The following is a 23,428-nucleotide window of genomic DNA, read 5'->3' as shown; positions in this document are numbered from 1 at the left end:
AACAGCAGGACAATGTGTGGAAGCTTCCCAGAGAGCGAGTGGACGTGTTGATGAGGTTTCTAACACGTGAAGGACGTGAAACTGGAAGAACACAAATATCTCAGGACGAAGAAGAGGAGCCGTACACGTAGAAGACGAAGACGTCAACTTGGAAACACGAGGAGGTTCCAAAGCTTTTGGCGATGAGGGCCGACGCCGGTGTGCATGAGCTGTAAACAGATTCAGTTGTGTTAGCGCCCGTTAGCTTGACGCGCTGGAACAAACAAGCTTGGTTGAATCTGTCTGAGAATCTGCTGCTTTAACGTTGATCCTGCTTCTGTGCCGGGGCTCTTCATCCCGCCGCCCTCAGAAGACTTCTTCATCCTCTTTAAACAGCTGCCAAGGTCGTCTTCGCCATCCGCCTCCAAGTCTCATCAGAGCTGGAGGACGGTGAGACGCCTTCAAGCAGACGATTTCCCTCTCAGAGCTCAGAGCAGCTAACGACGGAGGAAATGGTGGATGAATCCGTTCAGTCCAGAACGCAACAGACACTTTAATTCATCAGGAACCTGAGAACACACACATTCGTGTTTCAACGTCTTCATCTCCGATTCAGTTCTTAATACATTGATGTGAACTAGTTTGAATTCAAGCTGAGACTTTAATGTTAAATCTATTATTTGAAATCGCTGCCATCTTGCTTTTTGAGGCCATTTGGATTCATGGAGGAGGAGGAGTTTAAGACCTGCACTGCAGCCAGCCAGCAGGGGGTGGTCCAGATGTTTGCAGGCTCCGTCTGAAAGTTCCAAGCAGGGAACTGGAACAAGACTTGACTCTTCAGGACGTTCTGTTTGTTCCTCATAAGGTTTCAGGATGATAAACAGGTTCTGATGCACGGGACGTTCCACTGGTCCATGAGGAGCAAGCTCCAGCTGATGAAGGTGGTTGAAGGCGTCCTGCAGAACTTTGAATGCTCCCTGATGAAGTTTTAAAAACCTGTCTCCTACATCACAGGACAGATAAACACAAGGAGGCGTTTGGGTCCCGGAGAAGATTTTATTATCAGAGTTAAATCACGTTTTCAGACTCTCTCTTTTATAAAAGTAGGTTTTTGCAGCTTTAGTGCAGATGTTGTTTTCTCCGTCTTGTTCTTCTTGAATCCAGATTGTTTGAGTCAGGATCAGGTTTATTTTGAACTTGTTAGAATAAAGAACAGTGATGTTGTTGTGAAGTCAGTTTATCGTCCTGCAGCTCAGAGCATGAATGAAATGAAAAGATTCTTTATACACCTTCATGCTGAAGATGGTGTGTGTGTGTGTGTGTGTGTGTGTGTGTGTGTGTGTGTGTGTGTGTGTGTGTGTGTGTGTCAGGGCTGACAGAGCCTCAGGCAGCGTCCTCTGCTGGCGGCTGCAGGAACAAACACCTCTGAGTTAGAAGTCGAGTTTCTGTGGCTTCACATTTTCATCCAGATAAATCAAATCATTTATAGTTTATCAACAGATTTGTTTCCATGGAAACTTCAACACAATGAATTCAAGTCAGAGTTATTTATAGCAAATTAAAAACTACAGGAGTTTAACCAAAGTGTTTTACAATCATGGAAAAAGGAAATAACACAAACATGGAGGAACGTTTGAGAAATAGAATCTGTAGAAAATAAAAAAACAGTTGAAAGATAAGTTATAAAAGACAGTAACAGGAGTAATGTTGAACTTATGGTTGTTTGATGAAGGGAAATGTAAAATGCATAACTGACTGTGAGAATCTACCTCCATGATTTAATCTTCACATTTTCAAGATGGACGACTCGAGTCCTTCTGGTTGTGTCGTGTTTTCAAACGAGAGCTGAAACAGAATCAGGCCGAGTCGGTCCGAGTTGTGTGTTTAGCTTTAGCTTAGCACAAAGACTGGAAACAAAGGGAAACCGTTAGCATGGTTCCATCCTCAGTCGGCCTCATCAGAAAGCATGAGGCACTTTCATGTGTTTCCAGTAAATACACAGCTCCCTCCTCTGTGAGGGGGGGTGGAGTGTTTGCTGCAGAGCTGCCGTCTGTCACTCAACGTGTGGACTTTAGAATTTAAAAGAAAGAACAATCATAAAATAAGAAACAGTTTCATGGTTTGTTAACGGCCGCCACTGGAGAGGAGGAGGAGAGACGAGCTCGGGTTTGGAGGAAAAGAAGCAGCAATTACGAAAATGAAAGACCCTGCACTGCAAGAATTTTCATCTCTGCAGTTTCCATGGGAACAGGCCTCGGCCGCCTCCTCCCCCCACCTCACTGAGCGGCTGCAGCACAATACAAAGAAATGAAGGGAGGGGAGGGGGAGACCAGAGGGGGGAGGAGAAAGTTTCCTTCATTTCATTTTTCAGATTTTCAGACGAGCAGATGAGAGGTCGAGACGACGCAGGGAAACTAAGAGTCTGAGAGAAAGTTAGAGACGAGGATGAGGAATGTTTTTAATACTAATGATTAAATCACCGAGCAGAGTAATCAGCAGTAATTTCTTGATTCAGACTTGATTCTCAGTCTGATTGTGTCCTCAGTCTCTCTCGGCTGTCTGTCCAGCACACAGTCGTTTATGTGCCGCTCAGACGTTAACGTCAGCGCAGGTTTGACCTTGGAGCTGAATCGATGTCAGCTGATCTACAGCCTGAACGCCAACATCAGGTCTGAGCTCAGAACCAGGAAGCTGCTGCAACTGGAAAGTAAACAGCTTGATAAGAATCTAGAAGAGCTCAGTGTTCAGCAACGTTGAGATTTACACACGGTGTTAAACACACATGTTTAAATCTCAACGCTACTAAATCACGTTTTTAATTATTCTTATTATTCTTAAAGTTTTTAGTTTTTAGAAAAACTGTCTTTGTGTTACTTTCATACGAGACACCACCACCAGATGGCACCAGAGGGATCCTGTACGCAACAAAAAATACATAAAAATATAAAGAGGCGTGGCCTCGTGTTTGCTGCTAGCCGTTTCAGAAATAATGTAAAATATGTTTTAATTTCTGTTGTTGAAAAATTCAGTTTTTAATAAAGAACAGATTTTTAAAACAGATTTGTAAGATACATGTACAAATAAACAAGTCCAAAAATCTGAGACCACTTTTCTATTGACTTAAATTGAGTGTTTTATAAAACACTCAATTTAATGAAACAACCAAAATGTTTTTTAAGACAGGATTAAAAATATAACTTACATTCATATTATTGTCTTAAAAAATGGTTTAAAGTTGTAGTTTGTAATTGATAAGTTGCTGATCAGCTTTGGGGTCAGATTAAAACAAATAAACACAAACTGCAGAGACTCAGGCTTCAGCTGCTTTTACTTTATTTCCAAAGCGACGTGTGCAGAGAGAGAGGAAGAGACTCTGCTCTGACTGGTGATGAGGAAACTGGTTTAATGCAGGATTTCAGTTTCCTTCAGGAGGTTTAGTGAAGCTCAGAGTTCCATCAGAGGTTAAACTGAATTAAATCTGTGTTAACGTCGCCTGCAGCCGACAGAGATTCTGAGACTCACTGAGTCTCTACAGGAATTAAACTGAATCTGTTTCTCTTCATCAGAAAACTCCAACGCTGCAGAATAAAGAGACTCAACACGTCCTTTAGTCTCGGCTCAAACCTCAGGATTCATTCCACCGGCTCAGATTGTTCTACTTGATGATAAACGTGGATCTCCAGTAGTGTGGAGCACAGTGGGGCTCCCCTGGTGGTGGATGTTGGTTACTACAACAACAGAATGATGTGTTTCAGGTTAAATCAGAAGCTGCTTTAATTTCTGTAGGAGACTCGGCAGTGTGACGTCAGTGCAGATGTTTGAACAGCTGCACATGTGTAACTGGTGTAACTGGTGGGTTCGTTTCAGATGCTGGGAACTCTCACTGCTGTGCCCATCAAGGTGCCTCAAGTCAGCTCCCTGCACCGGCTGGCAGGACAAGCAGCCACTGTGCTACCTCAGGTAACACACACACACACACACACACACACACACACACACACACACACACACAGTCACACACACAGACACACAACACACACACACACACACACACACACACACACACACACACACACACACAGTCACACACAGTCACACACACACACAGTCACACACAGTCACACACACACACAGTCACACACACACACACACACACACACACACACACACACACACACACACACACAGACACACACACACACACACACAGTCACACACACACACACACACACACACACACACACACACACACACACACATCACACACACACACACACACACACACAGTCACACACACACAGTCACACACACACACACACACACAGTCACACACACACACAGTCACACACACACACACACACACACACACACAGTCACTCACACACAGTCACACACACACACACACACAGTCACTCACACACACACACACACACACACACAGTCATACACACTCACACACACACACTCACACACACCACACAGTCATACACACACAGTCATACACACACACACACACAGTCACACACACACACACACAGAGACACACAGTCATACACACACACACACACACACACACACAGTCACTCACACACCACACACACACTCACAGTCACACACACACACACACACACACACACACACACACACACACACACACACACACACACACAGGGGGCGCCTGGTTTTATAATGGAACTTATCAGCTGTTATAAAACAACTTTCAGTTTCAGAGTTCATCAAGTGAAGTTTTATTAAACTGTTTATTTGTTTTATTTTGAAAGTTCAGATGTATTTCAGTGAATGTTGAGAGAAGGTTTGATCCTGTCGGAGCGCACAGTGGTTACTATGGTAACCTGCATAGAGACAGATCTTCAGATCATGTAAAAGAGAGACGGGACCAGTCTAAGTTTAGTTTCAGGTCCTGAAGCCGTCGGAGTCATTAACAGTTTCTCGTGGTCGTTGTGCAGGTCAGGCCAAAGACCCAGATCCCGGACAGCCTTCCCCACAGCCCCTGTCAGGAGCTGCAGCCGCTCAGCCTGCAGAGGGCCACCGCCGTGGTCAGTCCCAAGAGCCAGGGCCCCACCCTGCCCACCGCCAACAGCACCTTCAGTCCCGACCACCAGCCCAACGGCCAGAGCGACGCCTCGCCGCCCCCGGCCCCTCCCCATGGCCCGTCGGGGGGCCCAGACTCCAGCAGTCCGGCCCAGCACGCCTCAGCCGGACCCGGCGTGGCGTACGCCATCATTGCCGCTTCTCCCGCCACAGGAAACGGAGTGTCCGCTGTCAGCGAGGCCGTCAAGGTGCAGCCACTGTTCTTCAGAGCTGAAATAATTCACTGATCAGACGTCAGTGACGGCGAAGAAATGATCAACACTTTGATTTAAAGTCACATTTATAACAGAACATTTATAAAATGATTTAAAATGATTTAGTCAACAAAATTGAAACCAGCCTTTATTTTGAAGGATGATGACTGACGTGCTTCTTTTAAACGTCACAGATTTAAAACTTTTTTGACACAGAAAAATACTTTTATTTTGAAAGAGAAACTTATTATTAACAGGTTTAATAACGATTCAGTTTTGTGAAATTTCTTTTGATTTAATATTGAGATACATTTTAGAAAATGATTCCTAAGTTTTATCTCACTAATTCTGTGTGTTTCTGTGTTTCCAGGTGATAATAATCCAGCCGCAGGCCCCCAGCAGCACTGAGGGGCCCCCGGGGGCCCAGGCTGACCTGCCGCCACAGGAGGCTCCGCCCACTCCCAAGTCCCCGTCGCAGAAGAAGGACGAGGACCCCGAGGTGAGAGAACTTCAAACTGATTAATGAAGCGACAGCGACGCTCTGACTCTTTGCAGCTTCGCTAACGTCTTCTCTGCGTCTCTGACAGAAAATCTCCTTCATGGTCGCGCTCGGCCTCGTCACCACAGAACATCTGGAGGGTGAGTTCGCGTTCAGGAGCTCCACTCTTATTCACATGATGTTCAAAGTTTGAAAAGTGACATGATAATTCATCAGTAAGAAAGAAAACGTTTGTTTCTGTTTTATTAAATGATTATTTTGTGTGTTTTGTTTGAGCAGAGATTCAGACGAAGCGACAGGAGAGGAAGAGGCGAAGCACGGCCAACCCGGCGTACAGCGGCATGTTCGAGCCCGAGGTCAGAGAAGTACTGATGACAGATTCAACTTCACTTCAGAGATTCAACTTTCACTTCAGAGATTCAACTGTGTCGTGGAAACAAGTCGCACATTTTAAACTGATGTTCTTGTTTCTGCAGCGTAAACGACTGGCGTCACATTACCTGAACAGCGCCCTCTTCCTGTCAGCACGAGGTAAAACACGTTAAACTTTATTCAGAACTGAAATTATCATTTCAATTAATTATCCAAAAACTTATTAAAGAAGAATAAAACTTTCACATTTTTTAACTTTCATACATGAACATGTTTTTAAGAAAGAAAGAAAAAACTGAAATCTGCTTGAGAAGAAAAAAGAGTAAAAGTTTCAGCAAACAGATAAAAAAACGAGTCTAGAAAATAAAAACTAATAAAATAAAACTAATAATTCAATTACTTCTGCTTCTGTTGAGGCTCCGCCCACACTAACACACCTGAAAACATGTCACATGACCTTTGGCTGGTCATGTGATGTAAACAGGAAGCAGTGTTGACTCATCTTGAGTTTAAGTTTTTAGGCTGCGATCGAAAAGTCAATAAATAGTAGACTAGTGGTTAGGAAAGGAGATGATTTAGTGGTTAGGAAAGGAGATGATTTAGTGGTTAGGAAAGTAGATGATTTAGTGGTTAGGAAAGGAGATGATTTAGTGGTTAGGAAAGTAGATGATCTAGTGGTTAGGGAAGGAGATGATTTAGTGGTTAGGGAAGGAGATGATTTAGTGGTTAGGGAAGGAGATGATTTAGTGGTTAGGAAAGGAGATGATTTAGTGGTTAGGAAAGTAGATGATTTAGTGGTTAGGGAAGGAGATGATTTAGTGGTTAGGAAAGGAGATGATTTAGTTAGGGAAGGAGATGATCTAGTGGTTAGGAAAGTAGATGATTTAGTGGTTAGGAAAGGAGATGATTTAGTGGTTAGGGAAGGAGATGATTTAGTGGTTAGGAAAGGAGATGATTTAGTGGTTAGGAAAGGAGATGATCTAGTGGTTAGGAAAGTAGATGATTTAGTGGTTAGGAAAGTAGATGATTTAGTGGTTAGGAAAGTAGATGATTTAGTTAGGGAAGGAGATGATCTAGTGGTTAGGAAAGGAGATGATCTAGTGGTTAGGAAAGGAGATGATCTAGTGGTTAGGAAAGTAGATGATTTAGTGGTTAGGGAAGGAGATGATTTAGTGGTTAGGAAAGGAGATGATCTAGTGGTTAGGAAAGGAGATGATCTAGTGGTTAGGAAGGAGATGATTTAGTTAGGGAAGGAGATGATCTAGTGGTTAGGAAAGGAGCCTTACCGTTGTCTGGTTCTTCCTCTGGTGTGTCCTGCTGCTCGTCTTCACCTTTAACCTTTAACCTTTGCGTGTTGCCACTAACCTCTGCTCTGCTTCCATTCACACGCCAGACTCTGAGGATTTCTGCTGGAAGGTACGTCACATGACACCCACATGTTTTACTTTGGAAAACTTTCTAACATCTTTTATCACTAATTCTGAAAAGTTACAAAATATATTCAGCTCAAATTCTAGTGGATGAAAAGTAAAACAAAGTTTCTCAAACTTGGTGAAATTCAGAAAACAACAATTGAGCTTCTGAAGATTTTCAAGAAATCTAAAGTTTTTCAGAGTAAAATACGTCCAAATTTCAGTCTCATAACATATTCAGCTGCTGGGAACACGTCATATTAATTAATGTCTGTTTTTTATCTGATAGTTTTAAATATTTAACTTTGTCCAATAATACATTTAAATGTGAACTAATTTGTCATTTCACTGCTGCTGCTTCACATTTCACAGTTTTTATGTTTCTGACTCAACTTAAAAGTTTTAACGAAACAGAAACAGTTTATTAAATCTGAATAATTTGGTGGTTAACCGGTGTTCTGGCGCCCCCTCAGGAGGACGTGGAGCATGACGACCACTGTGCCATCTGTAAGGAGGACGGAGAACTGCAGCTCTGCCACAACTGCCCCCGAGCCTTCCACCCCCACTGCCTCCAGCCGCCCCTCAGAACCCCCCCCAGGGGCCCCTGGTACTGCCCCAAGTGTCAGAAGAAGGTACTGCACCTATTACACTGACGTCAGTGGTTCTTTATTTTAACTGAAGAAGAAAAGATGAAAAGTTAGTTTCATTCACAGAGTTAGCTTAGCTTAGCATAAAGACTGGAAACAGATGGAAACAGTTTCCAAGATCTTTCTCTAATTTAAACAATCGAACAGTTTAAAGAGAAAAAGAGACGAACACAGATGATGATGATGATGATGATGATGTCGTCTGCTCCTCAGGTTTTGAACAAAGAAAACATGTCGTGGCCTCAGAACTTTGTTCAGTCCTACGTTACACACAAGACGGGTGAGAACGAGCATCTGTCTTCACATGAGTGTGTGTGTGTCGTTTTATACATGCTCTGATGGTGTGTGTGTGTGTGTGTGTGTGTGTGTGTGTGTGTGTGTGTGTGTGTGTGTGTGTGTGTGTGTGTGTGTGTGTGTGTGTGTGTGTGTGTGTGTGTGTGTGTGTGTGTGTGTGAGCAGTGAGGCAGGAGGAGAAGCGACGACTCCTGAGAAGAAACAACGAGCTGAAGAAAGAATGTGCTCATCTGGAGGAACAAGACGAACAACTCAACCAGACGCTGAAGGTAAATACACACACACACACACACAGACACACACACACACACACCAAACGGGTCTTTTATCTGATGAATCCTGAACAATGAAGTCGTAGATCAGCTGATTTGACCACAGTTGACAACAGCAGCCTGAGGTCATGTGACTGTGAAAGACAGGAAGTGACTGTGTTGTTTCCGCAGCAATGTCAGGACGTGAGGGAGCGACTCCTCGATCAGCAGAGAGACACTCACGCGTCGCTCGACCGCCTCAAGGCTCTCATCAGGCTGATCCAGCGCGACCAGCTCATCCAGGTCACCATGACGACCACGGCCACCATCGCCGCCTCCTTGCTCTCCCAGTCCTGGATCAAACCCACCAGCACCAGCACCGCCACCCCGGGGCCGTCGGACACGCCCCTGCAGAAGAACCACGCCCACAGCCAGGACAATGTCAACAACTAGCCCCGCCCCCTGCGGTCGTCGAGGACGGTGATTTCTTTCAAAGTTTCCAACCATCTTTTCTCCGAGAGCCGAAACAAACTGAGCCTCGACCCTCCACTCGATTCAAGTATTTTTTTAAATCCAACACCTACAGTGCTTACGAGATTTCTTTCTTTTTTTAAGTTCTTTTCTATTTATTCATGTTCTTGGCCTTAATGTATTTATTACAAAACGTTAGACGACTGAGCCGTCGCAGGAAACCAGGAGTTTTTCTGCGCGCTCCGAAAGATATTTCCCTTTTTTAACACAGGTATAATAACTGTTCTGCGCTTAGCGAGAGAGAACGGTCGAGTTCGTCGTAGAGGAAGCAAGCGAGCGTGGATGCAAGTGAACGACTGTACATTGATATATCTGAGTAGATGTTTGTTCTCATTCTCCTATGAACAATGTTTTTTGCCATAATAATTCAGGAAGATGTTTCATGGTGTATGTAAACGAGCCTTCAAACAAAAACAGAGAATAACTTTTTTTCAGTATTAATAGAGTTAAAGTCAAAGAAAAAAGTATTTAAGATAAAACTACAGAAATTAGCATTTCTAGTGGAGATTTTAGTATTTTCATGCTGATGCCTGTTGATAAATGTAAGTTTGGAGTATTCAAAGGGATCACTGTACATATGTTGTATTATTATTATGATTATTATGATTATTAATATCATCATCGCAGGTTTTCTTGGTTGTCAAACATCTGAAACTGAAGCGAGTCGCTGTTTGTAAAACTGACGAAACAAGAACATGAGTTTGATTAAGATTTAAATTCATTAGTTTTTCATTTATTTGGTCGACGTTTATTCTTTGAAGGAGACATATTCAGGTGGATCATTTTAATAAGTGTAAAATGTTCTAATGTTTAAAAGCCAGCAGCAGGAGAACAGAGTGAAAGTTTAAATTCACTAAAACACACGAGGAGAGAAACAGTGAAAAACATCTTATGTCTCCTTTAAATCTAAAACGTGATTTCATACGTTTTTCCTCTTTTTCTTCTGAAAGGTGAAAACGTTTCCGTGTTAAATTTAGATTTGATGCTTTTCAGTAATTTCCTTGTTTCTGCTTCTAAAAAGAAGAATCAGCTCATTTTCTTGTTTGAGGAAACAAACAGTTCAAACCTCCAGTTTGGTTTGTTCCCAGCTGCACTCGAACACAACACGTCGACGCCTGAGTTCAGTCCACGTGCGATGCATCCGCTCATCCCCCTTTAACCAGTATAGAAAATATGCCAAAAACTCTTTGTTTTTGTACTGGGATCGTTCATCACAATGTCCATTGTGCTTTTTCCCTCCTCCCTGCCTGTTTTATATTTTTGGCGTTGAATCTTTTTTTACTGGTGTTTCGGAGCGTTTCCACGGTGACGAGCCTGTGAACCGACAGATGAACACTGCCTCAAGTACAAATCCTCTCAATCCAGGGTTTTCGTCTTTGTTTGCGTCATTTTGTAGAAACCAGTCACTCACACATGGGACAACTCTGTCAAACTGCAACAACACTTTGACTGTCGGTGGACGAGCAGGACGCAGAGGACGGCGTCCCGGTTACAAGACGAACAGAACCAGGGCGCCGCCGTCACGTCTCGCTCGCTCCACCGATCTCACTAGTCTTCCTGCTGGTCCAGAGAGGTTCCGTCTAAATGTTGAAAACGTAGATTTAGTCCATTTTTTATTTGCTGTGGTCGCCACAGTGGAGGTGCAGCTCTCTGACACCTGCTGATGCACAAACATGAACAAATGGTGGAAATAATTCAGAGGAAAATGCCTTTATCAAGAAAAGAGAAAAGACTTGTGATGTTAGAGATGATTTTATTTGAATTGCATCATATCCTGATCGTGTGTTTGTTCTGTGACGTATCGAAGATGCTGAACTGATCCGTGTCGTTGGAGAAACTTTGTCTGCATAGAAATTAAATCCTGGTTCAACAAGTCCGACTCAAAGTTAAACTAATAACTATATCATGATAATATTCCTGAAGAAATCCACGTTAAACATGAACCAGATCGTCCAACACGTCGTGTAGAGGACGATCGGTGAAGCGACTTCACGAATCTGAGACTCCGACGATTCTTCTGCTTGTTTTAATCAAACTGAGGCTTCGAGTCCAAAATGTCTCCAAACTATATCAAAAGTAAAACCAAGCTTTTTAAAACTTTGTCTGACAGAAACAGATTCATTCAAACTTTAACTGTCTAAATTTAAACCGATTCTACACGTAAACAAACTCTGAACCTGAAATCTGTTTTACTAAACTCCTCTAATTTAAAGGTTCACTGACCTCGAACTCTCGACTACGACAAATAAAATAGAAACGTTTAAAGTCCGAATACGGATCCTGGTGTTTGAACAAAGTCTGAGTCAAGGTTTTAAAGTAGTTTGTTAATTATCAAGACGAATATAAAGACGTCAGACATTTTGTTTTGTTCGGATCAGAAGCTCAAAACAAAGTTATAATAAAGAAACATATAAAAACTGTGGGAAACTTTCGGTTGAAGAAACAAAAGTTATTTATCAGCTGCTTGTTTCTTCTCCAGCTCGGTTTGTGGTTCACTTGCCTTTTAGACGAATGGAGTCCTGATCAGTGAGCAGCTGCTTCCTGTCGCTGCGACGCCACGTGATGCAGTTTGAGTTTCACCTGAGCTGCGAACGCTCCAGGTGACGTTAAAAAAACCATATCAGCGCTCTGTCACATCGACCCCGCCCCCTTCAGACCCCGCCCCCTGGAAATTAACCGTTAAAAAAGGCCCCTCCCATCACCCGCCCCCGACCTCGTCATCCATTTCTAGAAATCTTCTCCGGGAGAAACTGTGCAGTGCTTAAACAGATCTATTTTAATACACAACTCAACATTTGAACAAATAAGAAAAAAGACGTAGAACATTTTTATATTCTTTTATCAAGGAGCAAAAAAAAGAACAGAACATTTCTATCGTTTGCTGGTTCTGCATTCTGACTCTTTGTATGATTTACGCCACAAGGAGGCGCCGACACGACGAGGGCGTTTAGATGGAAATGAAAATGTCTGTTGAAGTAGAAGTTTCTTTGTCAAGGGGACTGTCCAGTGGATAGTGTGTATAGGAAAGTGTTTGTCTTAAATATGCCAATGTAGTTTTTTCTTCTTTATGATGCATTAAAAACTTGATGGATGGACGTTGGTAAATGGTTAAAGAGTAGTCTCACTTTTTTGTACCAAGTTCTTACAAAAAATTGAATCATTAATAAACAAATTCAAGAACAAAACCTTTGATTCCAGTGAGTTTTTGTCTTTTACACAGAATTAAGATCAAATGTTCACTTCAATAAAAATCTCTGACCTCGACAAACACGTTTTGAACTTTCAGGTGATTTATTCATATGTAACAAGTGCATTTTGGTATTAAAAAGGTCAAAGGTCACCGTTTCCAGACATTAACTATCACATTTCCAGGTTTTATTTATTAGGACTCAAACCAGAAGCTTCTGTTCTGCTGAAACGTGAATTCAAAACATTAATAAATGACTATTTATTTATTTAAAGGCATGTTTTGTTTTTACTGTTTATCGACTGGACGTTGTCAGAATGAAATGTGGGTGGAGAAGGTGAAGAAAACAAGCAGCTCTAACACCTGAAATACAAAGAACTAACAAGCTCATAGCAGCACGACAGTGAAACATCAAAGCCTCCGAGTGGAGGGTTCAACCTCTGGAGACAGCGGCTGAGGAGGGTTCAGTCAATCTGCTCTTTTTCAAGCTAAAGGTCAAAGCATCCTGAGAACAGACTTTATTCAGTCTGACACAAAGCAGATCTTTATAAATGTAGAGAAACGTGTCCGTGGATCCAGAGCTGCACCGACCTGCTGCCTCAGGGCGCCACTTCTCCAGCCGCACGGCGAGAAGCGAACACGGTGTGGAAATGTTCGATGAGCAGCTCGGTGAAGATGTTGATGGGCGTCAGAGCCGTGAGGGAGATGGAACCATGACGAGGCCAAACCAGGTTCACCCCGAACACACACGACAAGTTGGACGCACTCATCTTGTTAATGATGCTCTCCTGAGACACCTGAGACGACCAATCACAGACGGTTTCATCATCGATTTCCCACAAACACGTTAAATCAACAGAATAAAACCAAGAAGTACTGATGACTTCAAACACGTGCAACAACGAGTTCGTGACACGTGACTGAAACTGAGTCTTTACGATGTTTAAACCTTGAACAGAAACGATTGTGATCAGATCAGATCAGATCAGATTATATTAAATCAGATTATATCAGACTCACCATGTGGAGGAAACTCAGCAGAAACTTCACCACGATGAAATTATGTTCAGGAAGACTTTCAACAATCTGTTTACACCTCGTCACTCGGAGGATGTTCTCCACATCTGAGACGCAGGAGAAAACGATTCATACATTAATATAAACTAGTTAATAAAGATTAATAAATAACTAATATAGATCATTTCTCCACGATGACTCACTGAGGATGTCCTGGACTTGGCTGTAGACTCGGAACGTGAGCACAGGTTCAGGAAGTTCTCTGAGAAACGTCTTCAGGATCACAGCCGGAACATGGACGTCACCGTAAAGATCAAAGTTCACAGGCTTCCCTTCAAGAATGATAAAAATATATACGTGCATATTTATATATTAGAAAACTCTATAAATTGAGTGATTTATGAATCAAAACAAAGACAAACAGATATTATCATCATTTGTTCTTTAAAACTCAGCTGATAGTAAAACAGACTCAGATCTTCACTTCCTGCTGCTGCAGATAAAGACTCACCGAGGTTATAGAGTTTCTGAACGTCCTTAATGAGCTGAACACGAGCCGAGCGCCGGAAGAGTCCCTCTGTCCTCAGACCTGAGACACAGGGACAGAGACAATGAGACTAGAGACACAGAGACACAGAGACAATGAGACTAGAGACACAGAGACAATGAGACTAGAGACACAGACAAAGATACAAAGAGACACTGAGACAAAGAGACAATGAGATCAGGAACAGTTGTGTAGACAAACTGCTCCACATACAGATATACACTTTGTGTGTTTGTCCTGTGGTGACGATCAGACTCGGGGGGTGGCGGGTGTCTCACCGTTCTCCTTCAGGTATCGAACCGTCTGAAGCAGCACAGGAGGAATCAGCTCGTCCCGGTTCTTCTCTCTGATGCTTCAGACAAACACGTTCGACTAATGGATTAGTTTTGGATCAGTTGTGTGATTTTAATAAAAGCGTCAGTGAACAGACTCACTACTTAAGACTGACTCCAAACTGCTGAGTGGGCAGGGGGGGGCGGGGCGGCGGCGTCTTCACTGAGGGAGGGGCTCCGCCTTTCTGAGCCGCTCGTAACTTTTCATCATGTCTGAGAAAAACAGACAAATTATTATTCTGATTCAAATTAAAACTCACCGTTCTGTTTGTTGTTTGTTGTGACTCGTACCTGAGGTCACGTGACCGGTACCTGAGGTCACGTGACCGGTACCTCAGGTCACGTGACCGGTACCTCAGGTCACGTGACCGGTACCTCAGGTCATGTCACTCGTACCTGAGGTCATGTCACTGGCACCTGAGGTCGCACCTGAGGTCACGTGACTCGTACCTGAGGTCACGTGACTGGCACCTGAGGTCATGTGACTCGTACCTGAGGACGTCAGGCGGGACGATGAGCTGCTCGTAGTTCACGTGTTCTCTCAGTTCGTCCAGAAAGTTCACGTACGTCAACTTCTTCCCAAACTTGTGGCTGAAGGAAACAAAAGGAAACTGAGGAAGTGACGAGAGTTTGCGATTCGACAGGTGAGAAGTTTTCTACCTGATCAGAGGTTTGAAGATGTTCCAGAAGATTCGGATGAAGTTTGTGGGATGAACGACGTAAAGAGTTTTCAGGTTCTTCTTGTATCTGAAACAAAGTGAGGACTTTAGTTTAAGAACGTCTTCGGGTTCCAGGGAGAACAGCGAGGTGACGTACTTCCTGTCGAACTCGTTGTACGCTTCTCGTAACCACTTCATCGACGGCTTGTTGCTGCTCCTCAGACCGTGATGGAAATACACCAGGATGTAGTCCATCTCCACGTACTGGTCCAGCGTGAACTTCAGGTACCTGCACCACAGACAAGTTGTGAGTAACCGCTCTGCGTCACACGTGTGTTTCCTGCGTGCAGCCGGACTCGTGGACGTACTCGAGCAGCCGCCGGTGGTTCAGCTGGTGCGATGGAGGCAAACAGCAGCTGCTGAAGACGATCAACTTCCTGCCGTACTTGTCGTCTCCTGGAGACGGACGAGTTAGAAATAACTTTATTTAAACTCTTTGCATCCTCCACTGAAACAGTTTCTTATTGATTGTGATGCAAGAAGAACAAAGATCCTGATTCCAAACAAACGTCAACGTCAGCAAATCTCAGTTCAATGGTTTTATGATAAATAATCACATCTGAGAAGCTTTAGTCAGGAAATGTTTGAGACAAGTGACGAGTCTCTGCAGGTTCGACTGACCTGAGACCTGGACGATGCCGTGTCGAGCCACGTCATAGTACGGGTGGGAGGAGTCAGGAAGGACTGACGATGGAGCGTCTGTGACACACGTCTGATCTTCCTCCTCCTCCTCTTCCTCCCTCTGCAGCTCTGTCACAGTTAAACACAACAAAACGACAAACAGACGAGAAGAAGCTGGAAAATTCACACAAATGATTTTAAACTGAAAACAGGAAGTCAAACGAGGAGTGAAACCTGGACGAGAAGATTCTGAACTAAAATTAATAAATAATAATAAATTAACATCACAGGTTGATTCAGAAACAAACTAGAAACAGACGATTCCGTCGAAATGAAAACTCTCAGATCAAAACCTAATGTAACCTGATGATTTCATATAAAACCAGTTTAAACATGATTTCATATAAAACCAGTTCAAACATGATTTCATATAAAACCAGCTCAAACATGATTTAATATAAAACCAGTTTATATTTTAAACACATGATGATTTAAATATAAAACCAGTTCAAACATGATTTAATATAAAACCAGTTTATATTTTAAACACATGATTTAATATGAAACCAGTTCAAAACACATTCCTCTGATTATCAGACGCTGTTTTTTCTGAGGGAAGTTTCTTATAAACACAATCATCTGATAAGAGACAGGAAACAATCAGAGGGCAAGAGAACACACAACACAAACACACACATCCAGACCCACACAACACAACCAGTTCAACATGAAGACACACAACCAGTTCAACATGAAGACAGACCACAGAACCACACACACACACAACAAAAAGACACACAACACAACCAGTTCCACATGAAGACACACACGTGTGTAACTTGTGTGTTTTTAAACTCACCAATGTCCGCGAGCTGCTCCAGGTCAGATGCTGACGTCATATCTGCGTCGTCCTGAAAGAGGGAATACGGATGATGACGTCACATTTTTAAACTCGCACCTGAGACATAAAACCTCGTTAATCGAACTAAGTGACGGTGTGACGTCACGAGTTTACCTGTCGAAGCGCCACGTGGTGTCAGAGGTTTAGATCAAACAAACAAACAGGAAACAGCCAAATGAGCTCAGGTGAGTTTCAGAGTAAAAAGTGAAACTTCCTCAAACTGGAGCAGCGACGGTCTGCGCATGTGCAGGAGGAGGAGGAGGAGGAGGAAACTATTTCTTTATTCAAATGATAACAAATCTCTTTCATCTTCACATGTTCTCTACAGTCTTCTTTCGATTATATTCTACAGAGATCAAAGGAGTCCCAGCTTCACAGGAACTTCAGCTGAGATAGAAACAAGAATCTGCAGAAGAAGAAGAAGAAGAGAGAAGAAGAAGAAGAAGAAGAAGAAGAGAAGAAGAGAAGAAGAAGACGTGCAAACAAAGAGAAGATCAGGTTGTGTTGCTGTAAAGTGGTGAAAACCTGACCCCTGCTGGACAGAAGTGGGAAGTACAGCAGCTCAGTGATGATGAACCAAACATTAGTTTCTGCAAAATGTTAAACTGAATTTATTTAATTGTCAGATTCTGAAAAGTACTGATTTCAACTCTCCGGCTGAAACTTGGGGGGTTGACACATTTTTACTGTTTTTACAGATGTGGAATTTTGAAATGTCAAAATGTCAGAATTTAATATTTTGTCAAAGAAACAATAAAAGTTCCAAAGATATTAAATGTACAATTATATAAAATAAAAGATATGTCAGAAAAAAAACAGGAACAACCAGAGAGATTTTCCACGTTTTTGCTAAAATCACAAAAAAAAGGATAAATTGTCAAGATGCGCTGATCTGAGCTAAATGCTAACATGAGCATTACAGTTTAATACTTAACACAAGGTTCTAGACAATCATAATAATTCATTCTAATAATTCATAATTCAAGTATTTCAAGTTCTCTTTTTATTTCCATGGATGTTTCCTGAAAACATGAAACACGTGGTTCAGTATTTCTGTATTGAAGGAAAATCAGGACGATAAAAACCAACAATAAATAGAAAATATGAACATTCAATCATCACTAGTCAGAACATTTTAGATCCTCGTTGTGCTTCAGTATTTTTTATCTTTTAAAATCTGTTTTGTATTTTAATTTTCAGGAAACAACAGATTAGTTCTCGTTTGCTTCTTATCAGCGTTCGACAGCCACAGTTCAGTTCAGTGTTTGTGTTCACGATGATAAACACGACACCGGGGACGAGACTGGCAACACAATCTGCTCCTATCAGCTGCACACAGACACACAACACGCAGACACACAACAACACAACACAGCCAGCAGACACACAACAACACAACCAGCAGGGACACAACAACACAAGCACCACACAGCAGAGTGTGTGTCTGAGGACATAAAAACAAAAAGGAGGTTGGATGTGGTTTTGTGTGATTATGTAAATGAGGGGGGGGGACAGGGATGTGACCCAAATGTGAGGAAGAATAACGAGGAGTTGATCTCAGAAGATTCAGTCAAACTGAGACGAACCGACTCGGAGCCGGAGGCTGAGGTTTAAATCTAATATTCTACTGATTCTGTCTCTTGATCGTTTGTCTGGTGGGAAACACGTTGTGTTAATTAATCTATTGTTGTGTCTTTAGAGAGAAAAACAGGAAACATCGTCCAACTCAAATTTAAATAAACCAATTAAACCCAAATCCTTTTGGTCCTGGTCCTGGTCCTAGTCCACGTCCAGGTCCCTGTGGTCCAGGTCCAGGTCCTGGTCCTAGTCCACGTCCAGGTCCCTGTGGTCCAGGTCCTGGTCCAGGTACAGGTCCAGGTCCTGGTCCTAGTCCACGTCCAGGTCCCTGTGGTCCTGGTCCAGGTCCCTGTGCTGCAGCTCAGCCTCCAGCAGAGGTCCACATTGAGCAGAGGACCTGGTGGAGCTGTGACCTGCGGACTTCCTGAGGTCACGTGACTGATGATGAAATGTTTCTGTTCACATTAATGCTCCAGCAGCACAATAGAATTTATCATTTTTTATAAAATGTTATATATTTATTCTAAAAGGTGATTTCAGGGATAATTTATCTAAAAATCACAGAAAAAAGTGCTGGTGTTGAACATGAGTCTCTGAGCTCTGCCAGGGGACAGTCAGCTGAGGGGCCCCCAGCCCCTCAGACCCCCAGCACCTCGGCCCTCAGCCCCCAGCACCTCGGCCCCCAGCCCCTGGCCCCCAGCACCTCGGCCCTCGGCCCCCAGCCCCTGGCCCCCAGCACCTCGGCCCCCAGCCCCTCGGCCCCCAGCCCCTGGCCCCCAGCACCTCGGCCCTCGGCCCCCAGCCCCTGGCCCCCAGCACCTCGGCCCCCAGCCCCTGGCCCCCAGCCCCTCGGCCCCCAGCCCCCAGCCCCTCGGCCCTCCAGCACCTCGGCCCCCAGCCCCCAGCCCCCAGCCCCTCGGCCCCCAGCCCCTCGGCCCCCAGCCCCCAGCCCCCCAGGACCTCGGCCCCCAGCCCCTGGCCCCCAGCACCTGGGCCCCTCGGCCCCTCGGCCCTCGGCCCCCAGCGTTACAGAAGCGCCTAATTCATTTCCTTTGAATCTCAAGGTCGTGATGATATCGTGGATTCGCTGCAGCTTCATGTGATAAAATACAGGTTTCAGAATGTGACGTCATTTCATTCATGCAGAAGAACACACACACACACACACACACACACACACACACACACACACACACACACACACACACACACACACACACACACACACACACACACACACACACACACACACACACACACACACAGTTGTGTTGAGATACTGATGTATAGAGAACGTGCCTCTCATCTGTTGCTAGGGGCAACGACCAGATGCAGTTTGCAGATAGCGACAGTTCAGCGGTTTGTTCGGCGGCGCTCTGTGTTCGTGGAGATTGGTTCGTTGTATGAAGATAAACTCCAAGATTCATCAGCTCCTGTGTTTGTCATCAGCTTTATTGTTGATTACATTTCAATAAGGACCCTCAAAACAGAAAGGACCAGATTCAGCTTTTCATATTTAAAGCTTTAAGACCTTTCCTCTACGGAGGGGATTCAATTAAAGAAGCTCAAATTAGAAAAGTTATCTTAAGAACATGCAAAGTTTAACAGACTAACCAAAGTGAAAAACTACTTTTATTAATAAAACCAAGTGGCTGCTACAGAGGTAACAGGGAAAACGAGGCTTTGTGATCTAGTAGCTATTTACATGTTGAAATTCACTTTCTGCCGTCTCCGCTCAGCACTTTGGTTCCTCCTGACAACTCGGGGACGGTTTTCAGCAGCGGACTAATCTCTGGTGGAGGAACATGTTCACATTGGTTTTTATTTAGTCTTTGAAATAATGAGCTTTATGACTCTGGAAACATTCAGGTTTTAGTTAAATCTGCACATGAAGAAAGAAAAATCTGTAAATATAACGAAGCTTGAAGCTGTGAACTCACGACTGGATCCGACCGGAGGAGACTTTCCTTCAGGATCAGATTCAGACTCTGACACCAACAGTTAAAGTTCACGAGGCTCCAGAGCTCGTCGATCCAAACTGATCCTGATGCTGCTGCTCGTAGAAATACATGTTCGTCTGAGTCATCAGGTCAAACACAGCAGAGTCCAACACCACTTCATCCATTCATCAACGGGCGAATCAGGAACCACTCAATCGAGCACAAAGGAAACAGCACGTCAGACTCGTGAGTCCAGAGGCTGAGACTCGAATGAGTTCAAACAGAGAGAGTTGATTGACAGCTGAGCGTTTCCTCGTCGTGCTCTGACCTGCGACTCGGGAAGTTGTTTGAACAACAGCAGCGAAACTCAAATATGTGGCGACGCTGCCAAAGAATGTGAAATGTTTATTTAATGGTGCCAGTGAATTAGAGCAGAACTCAGTTGGGATGTTCTAGTTTCTAGTTTCTAGTTTCTCCGACTCCTGCTGCTTGTTAAAGATTCATCTGAACTGGGCAGCGAGGTTCTTACTGGTTATTGAACATTAGTGGTTTAGAGAATCTGCTTCTTCACTGAAAGTTTCCAATAAATCAATAACAACATAAGTTCTGTTGAAACTCTTCAGGTGAATTCTGACAAACAGACGTTTCATCAGTTTTATTTTTCCTTGAAACTGAAACTTTGGAGGATTCAGTTCTGGTCTCATCAGACTCTTTCCTTCTTTGACTCTCCGAGCTGCTGCTTCTCGGCTGCAGACGGAGGAGGTCAGCTCTCCTTCCTGTTGGAGACCTGCTCACCTGGTGTGTGGGTGAACTGCATGCAGCACTGAATCAGTCCCCCCCCCCACAGGAAGCTGTTGAGTAACCAGGAGGAAGTGGCTGCACGGAAATATCTCAGATGATGTTTGTTCTCAACAAACAAGAAGTTAACGTGTGTAAACCAAACCTGATATGAGACAGTGTTTAGAACTGGAAACCTTCTTTCCACATTGAGCTGGTTTCTGCTCGGGAGTTGAACATTTGAATCTTCCAGCCTCTTTGTGTCCAGGCAGATGCAGAGTGTATTTGAAGCCTGAATCCTCAGGCCTCGTTCAGCCTCACGTGACGGACACATCGCAGAGCGGCTCGGAGGCTGTGACTCACAGGGACGCACCTCAGAGGAAACATCCTGGATTGGATTCGCTCAGCAGTTTGTCACAGTCTTTTCAAAAGGCAGCTTCCCACTGCAGGCCGACAGCAGAGGCGGCGACAAGGCCTCTTAATTAGGAGACGCATTACCGGACCGCAGCAGGTTAATGCGTCTCCTGAGTACTGCAGGGGCCTCACCTTATCGATCAGGACGCGAACATCCTGCCGCTGCGTCCTCGTCCCTGCGGAGCTTCAATAAAGCTCCTCTACTCATCTCATGGTGACAACTCATCACGCCACGCTGACGGGCGGCGTGTCCGAGTCCTGAGACGGACACGGAGCTGTGTGTCTGTGTGAAGGACGGAGGAGTGGACGTCCCGCAGAGGACGAACCATCCGTGATTTATCCAAGTCCTGGAGGGACCTTCCCTCTGGAGTCACCTCCGAGAGGACGACATCACAAAGTGTTCGTCCACTCACCAGGTTTAATGTGTGAAGGGAAACTGGGTCTCATTCATTCCTGCTGAACTCATTCCACTAATTAACTCACTATTTTAAATGAAGAAATACAAATATATGAGAGATTTTGTACAAATTGATGAACAAATACGCAACATTAGCATGTTAGCATTTTCATTATCAGCCTTCTGACTTTACCTTTTAGCTCAGACGGTATTTCCTGTGTCGACATGTCTTCAGAAAGTGTCTGAGCACATTTGACTGAAGTTATTAATAAGAACAGTTTGTGGTAAGTTTCCCTCTGAGCTGTGATGTTCCACCTCTTGGTTCCTCCATCAGAACAGGATCCTCCGGGTCGAGCCGCCGCTCGGCCTCCATCGGGCTGCGCTCGGTGCTCAGGTGGTCACTGAGGCCGAGCCAGGCCTGCAGGCCCCTCTGGTGCGCCGCCTCCTGGCCCCCGGCCCCCCCGAGCCATCCTCAACCCCTGCCATGTGGGACGACAGATGGACGACTTCCCACGACAACGTGCACGGCTCGAGCTAAATGCCAAATCTCCTGCACGGCCGTCGTCAGACGAGAAGCCAGAGGCCTGAGGTGCTGCAGCTTCTAGGTTAACGCTCAGGAAGGAGGCGAATAAAGGAGTCACCGGAACATGAGGAGGTTTGGAGGTGAACCTCTGAGGAGTCTCCGTCACTCCCTGGATGAAGACCGATGATTACAGGTCATCACATATTTTCTATTCTGTTAAAGACTCAGCATCATCATGAGGTCAGATTCATGATGGATTCTAACGTGTTTCATCAGACGTTTCTCCGGCTTCAGAGACTGGAGCTCAGTTCATGAAGCTGCTCTCAGTGTTTGTGACGCTTTGAAGCAGAGGAACTCAAAGAGTCACGTCTCGGTCTCATTTCTTAAATCACTGAGACGAAGCTTCACAGGAACCGAGCCACAGTTTGAATCCTGTTCCTCAGAAGCTCCGCCTCCATCACAGTTCATCAGGAAAATGCTGAAACACATTACAACCTGTCAGGATCCTCAGAGGATGAACCCCACTGATATTAATATGATCTTTTCCTCTGGCTCCACCAATGAGGAGGGACAATGACATTCTGTGTTGATGGTCGTGGTGCTCAGAGGATGAACCCTAACCATGTGAACCACTTCTACAGACGCTCACAGCTGAGAAATAAATCATTTTGAATTCATGTATTCAAACCTTGTTGTTGTGTAAAAACAAGAGCAGACACACACAGAGACACACACACACACACACACACACACACACACACACACACACACACACACACACACACACAGAGACACACACACACACACACACACACACACACACACACACACACACACACACAGACACACACACACACACACACACACACACACACACACACACACACACACACACACACACAACACACACACACACACACACACACACACACACACAGACACACACACACACACACAGACACACACAGAGACACACACACACACACACACACACACACACACACACACACACACACACACACACACACACACACACACACACACACACACACACACACACACACACACCACACACACACACACACAGACACACACACACACACACACACACACACACACACACACACACACACACACACACACACACACACACACACACACACACACACACACACACACACACA

At 44.3% G+C, this 23,428-nt stretch overlaps 2 protein-coding genes across 6 annotated transcripts in view; one reads left to right on the top strand and one right to left on the bottom strand.

Moving 5' to 3' along the window:
• Nucleotides 1-12,476, top strand: part of phf21b (PHD finger protein 21B) — a 53,474-nt gene extending 40,998 nt beyond the window's left edge. For all 4 annotated transcript variants that reach the window (XM_035147717.2, XM_035147716.2, XM_035147719.2 and 1 more), the window contains exons 4-14: nt 3,847-3,939; nt 4,947-5,279; nt 5,656-5,784; nt 5,873-5,924; nt 6,064-6,140; nt 6,261-6,315; nt 7,550-7,572; nt 8,042-8,200; nt 8,429-8,495; nt 8,675-8,778; nt 8,953-12,476. In XM_035147717.2, the coding sequence (XP_035003608.2) occupies nt 3,847-3,939; nt 4,947-5,279; nt 5,656-5,784; nt 5,873-5,924; nt 6,064-6,140; nt 6,261-6,315; nt 7,550-7,572; nt 8,042-8,200; nt 8,429-8,495; nt 8,675-8,778; nt 8,953-9,213 (1,353 nt within the window). In that variant the 3' untranslated portion in view covers nt 9,214-12,476. The remainder of the gene's footprint in view (nt 1-3,846; nt 3,940-4,946; nt 5,280-5,655; nt 5,785-5,872; nt 5,925-6,063; nt 6,141-6,260; nt 6,316-7,549; nt 7,573-8,041; nt 8,201-8,428; nt 8,496-8,674; nt 8,779-8,952) is intronic.
• LOC118101991 (rho GTPase-activating protein 8) lies at nt 12,113-17,027 on the bottom strand. Of its 2 annotated transcripts, XM_035148113.2 has the most exons (13): nt 16,730-17,025; nt 16,574-16,625; nt 15,715-15,843; nt 15,402-15,489; nt 15,191-15,322; nt 15,035-15,121; nt 14,867-14,965; nt 14,477-14,587; nt 14,321-14,394; nt 14,007-14,084; nt 13,699-13,827; nt 13,499-13,602; nt 12,113-13,275 (listed from the first exon to the last, which is right to left on the bottom strand). In XM_035148113.2, the coding sequence occupies exons 2-13, from the start codon at nt 16,611-16,613 to the stop codon at nt 13,078-13,080; spliced, it is 1,269 nt and encodes a 422-aa protein (XP_035004004.1). In that variant the 5' UTR covers nt 16,614-16,625; nt 16,730-17,025; the 3' UTR covers nt 12,113-13,077. The 2 variants fall into 2 exon arrangements, with proteins under 2 accessions (XP_035004004.1, XP_035004003.1); XM_035148112.2 differs by having other exon boundaries at nt 15,035-15,322; nt 16,730-17,027.
• Nucleotides 17,028-23,428: the final 6,401 nt, after the last annotated feature.

Source organism: Hippoglossus stenolepis, chromosome 22 (genome assembly GCF_022539355.2).
Source record: "Hippoglossus stenolepis isolate QCI-W04-F060 chromosome 22, HSTE1.2, whole genome shotgun sequence".
Classification (NCBI taxonomy): domain Eukaryota; kingdom Metazoa; phylum Chordata; class Actinopteri; order Pleuronectiformes; family Pleuronectidae; genus Hippoglossus; species Hippoglossus stenolepis.
This window is presented reverse-complemented; position numbering and strand designations above follow the sequence as displayed.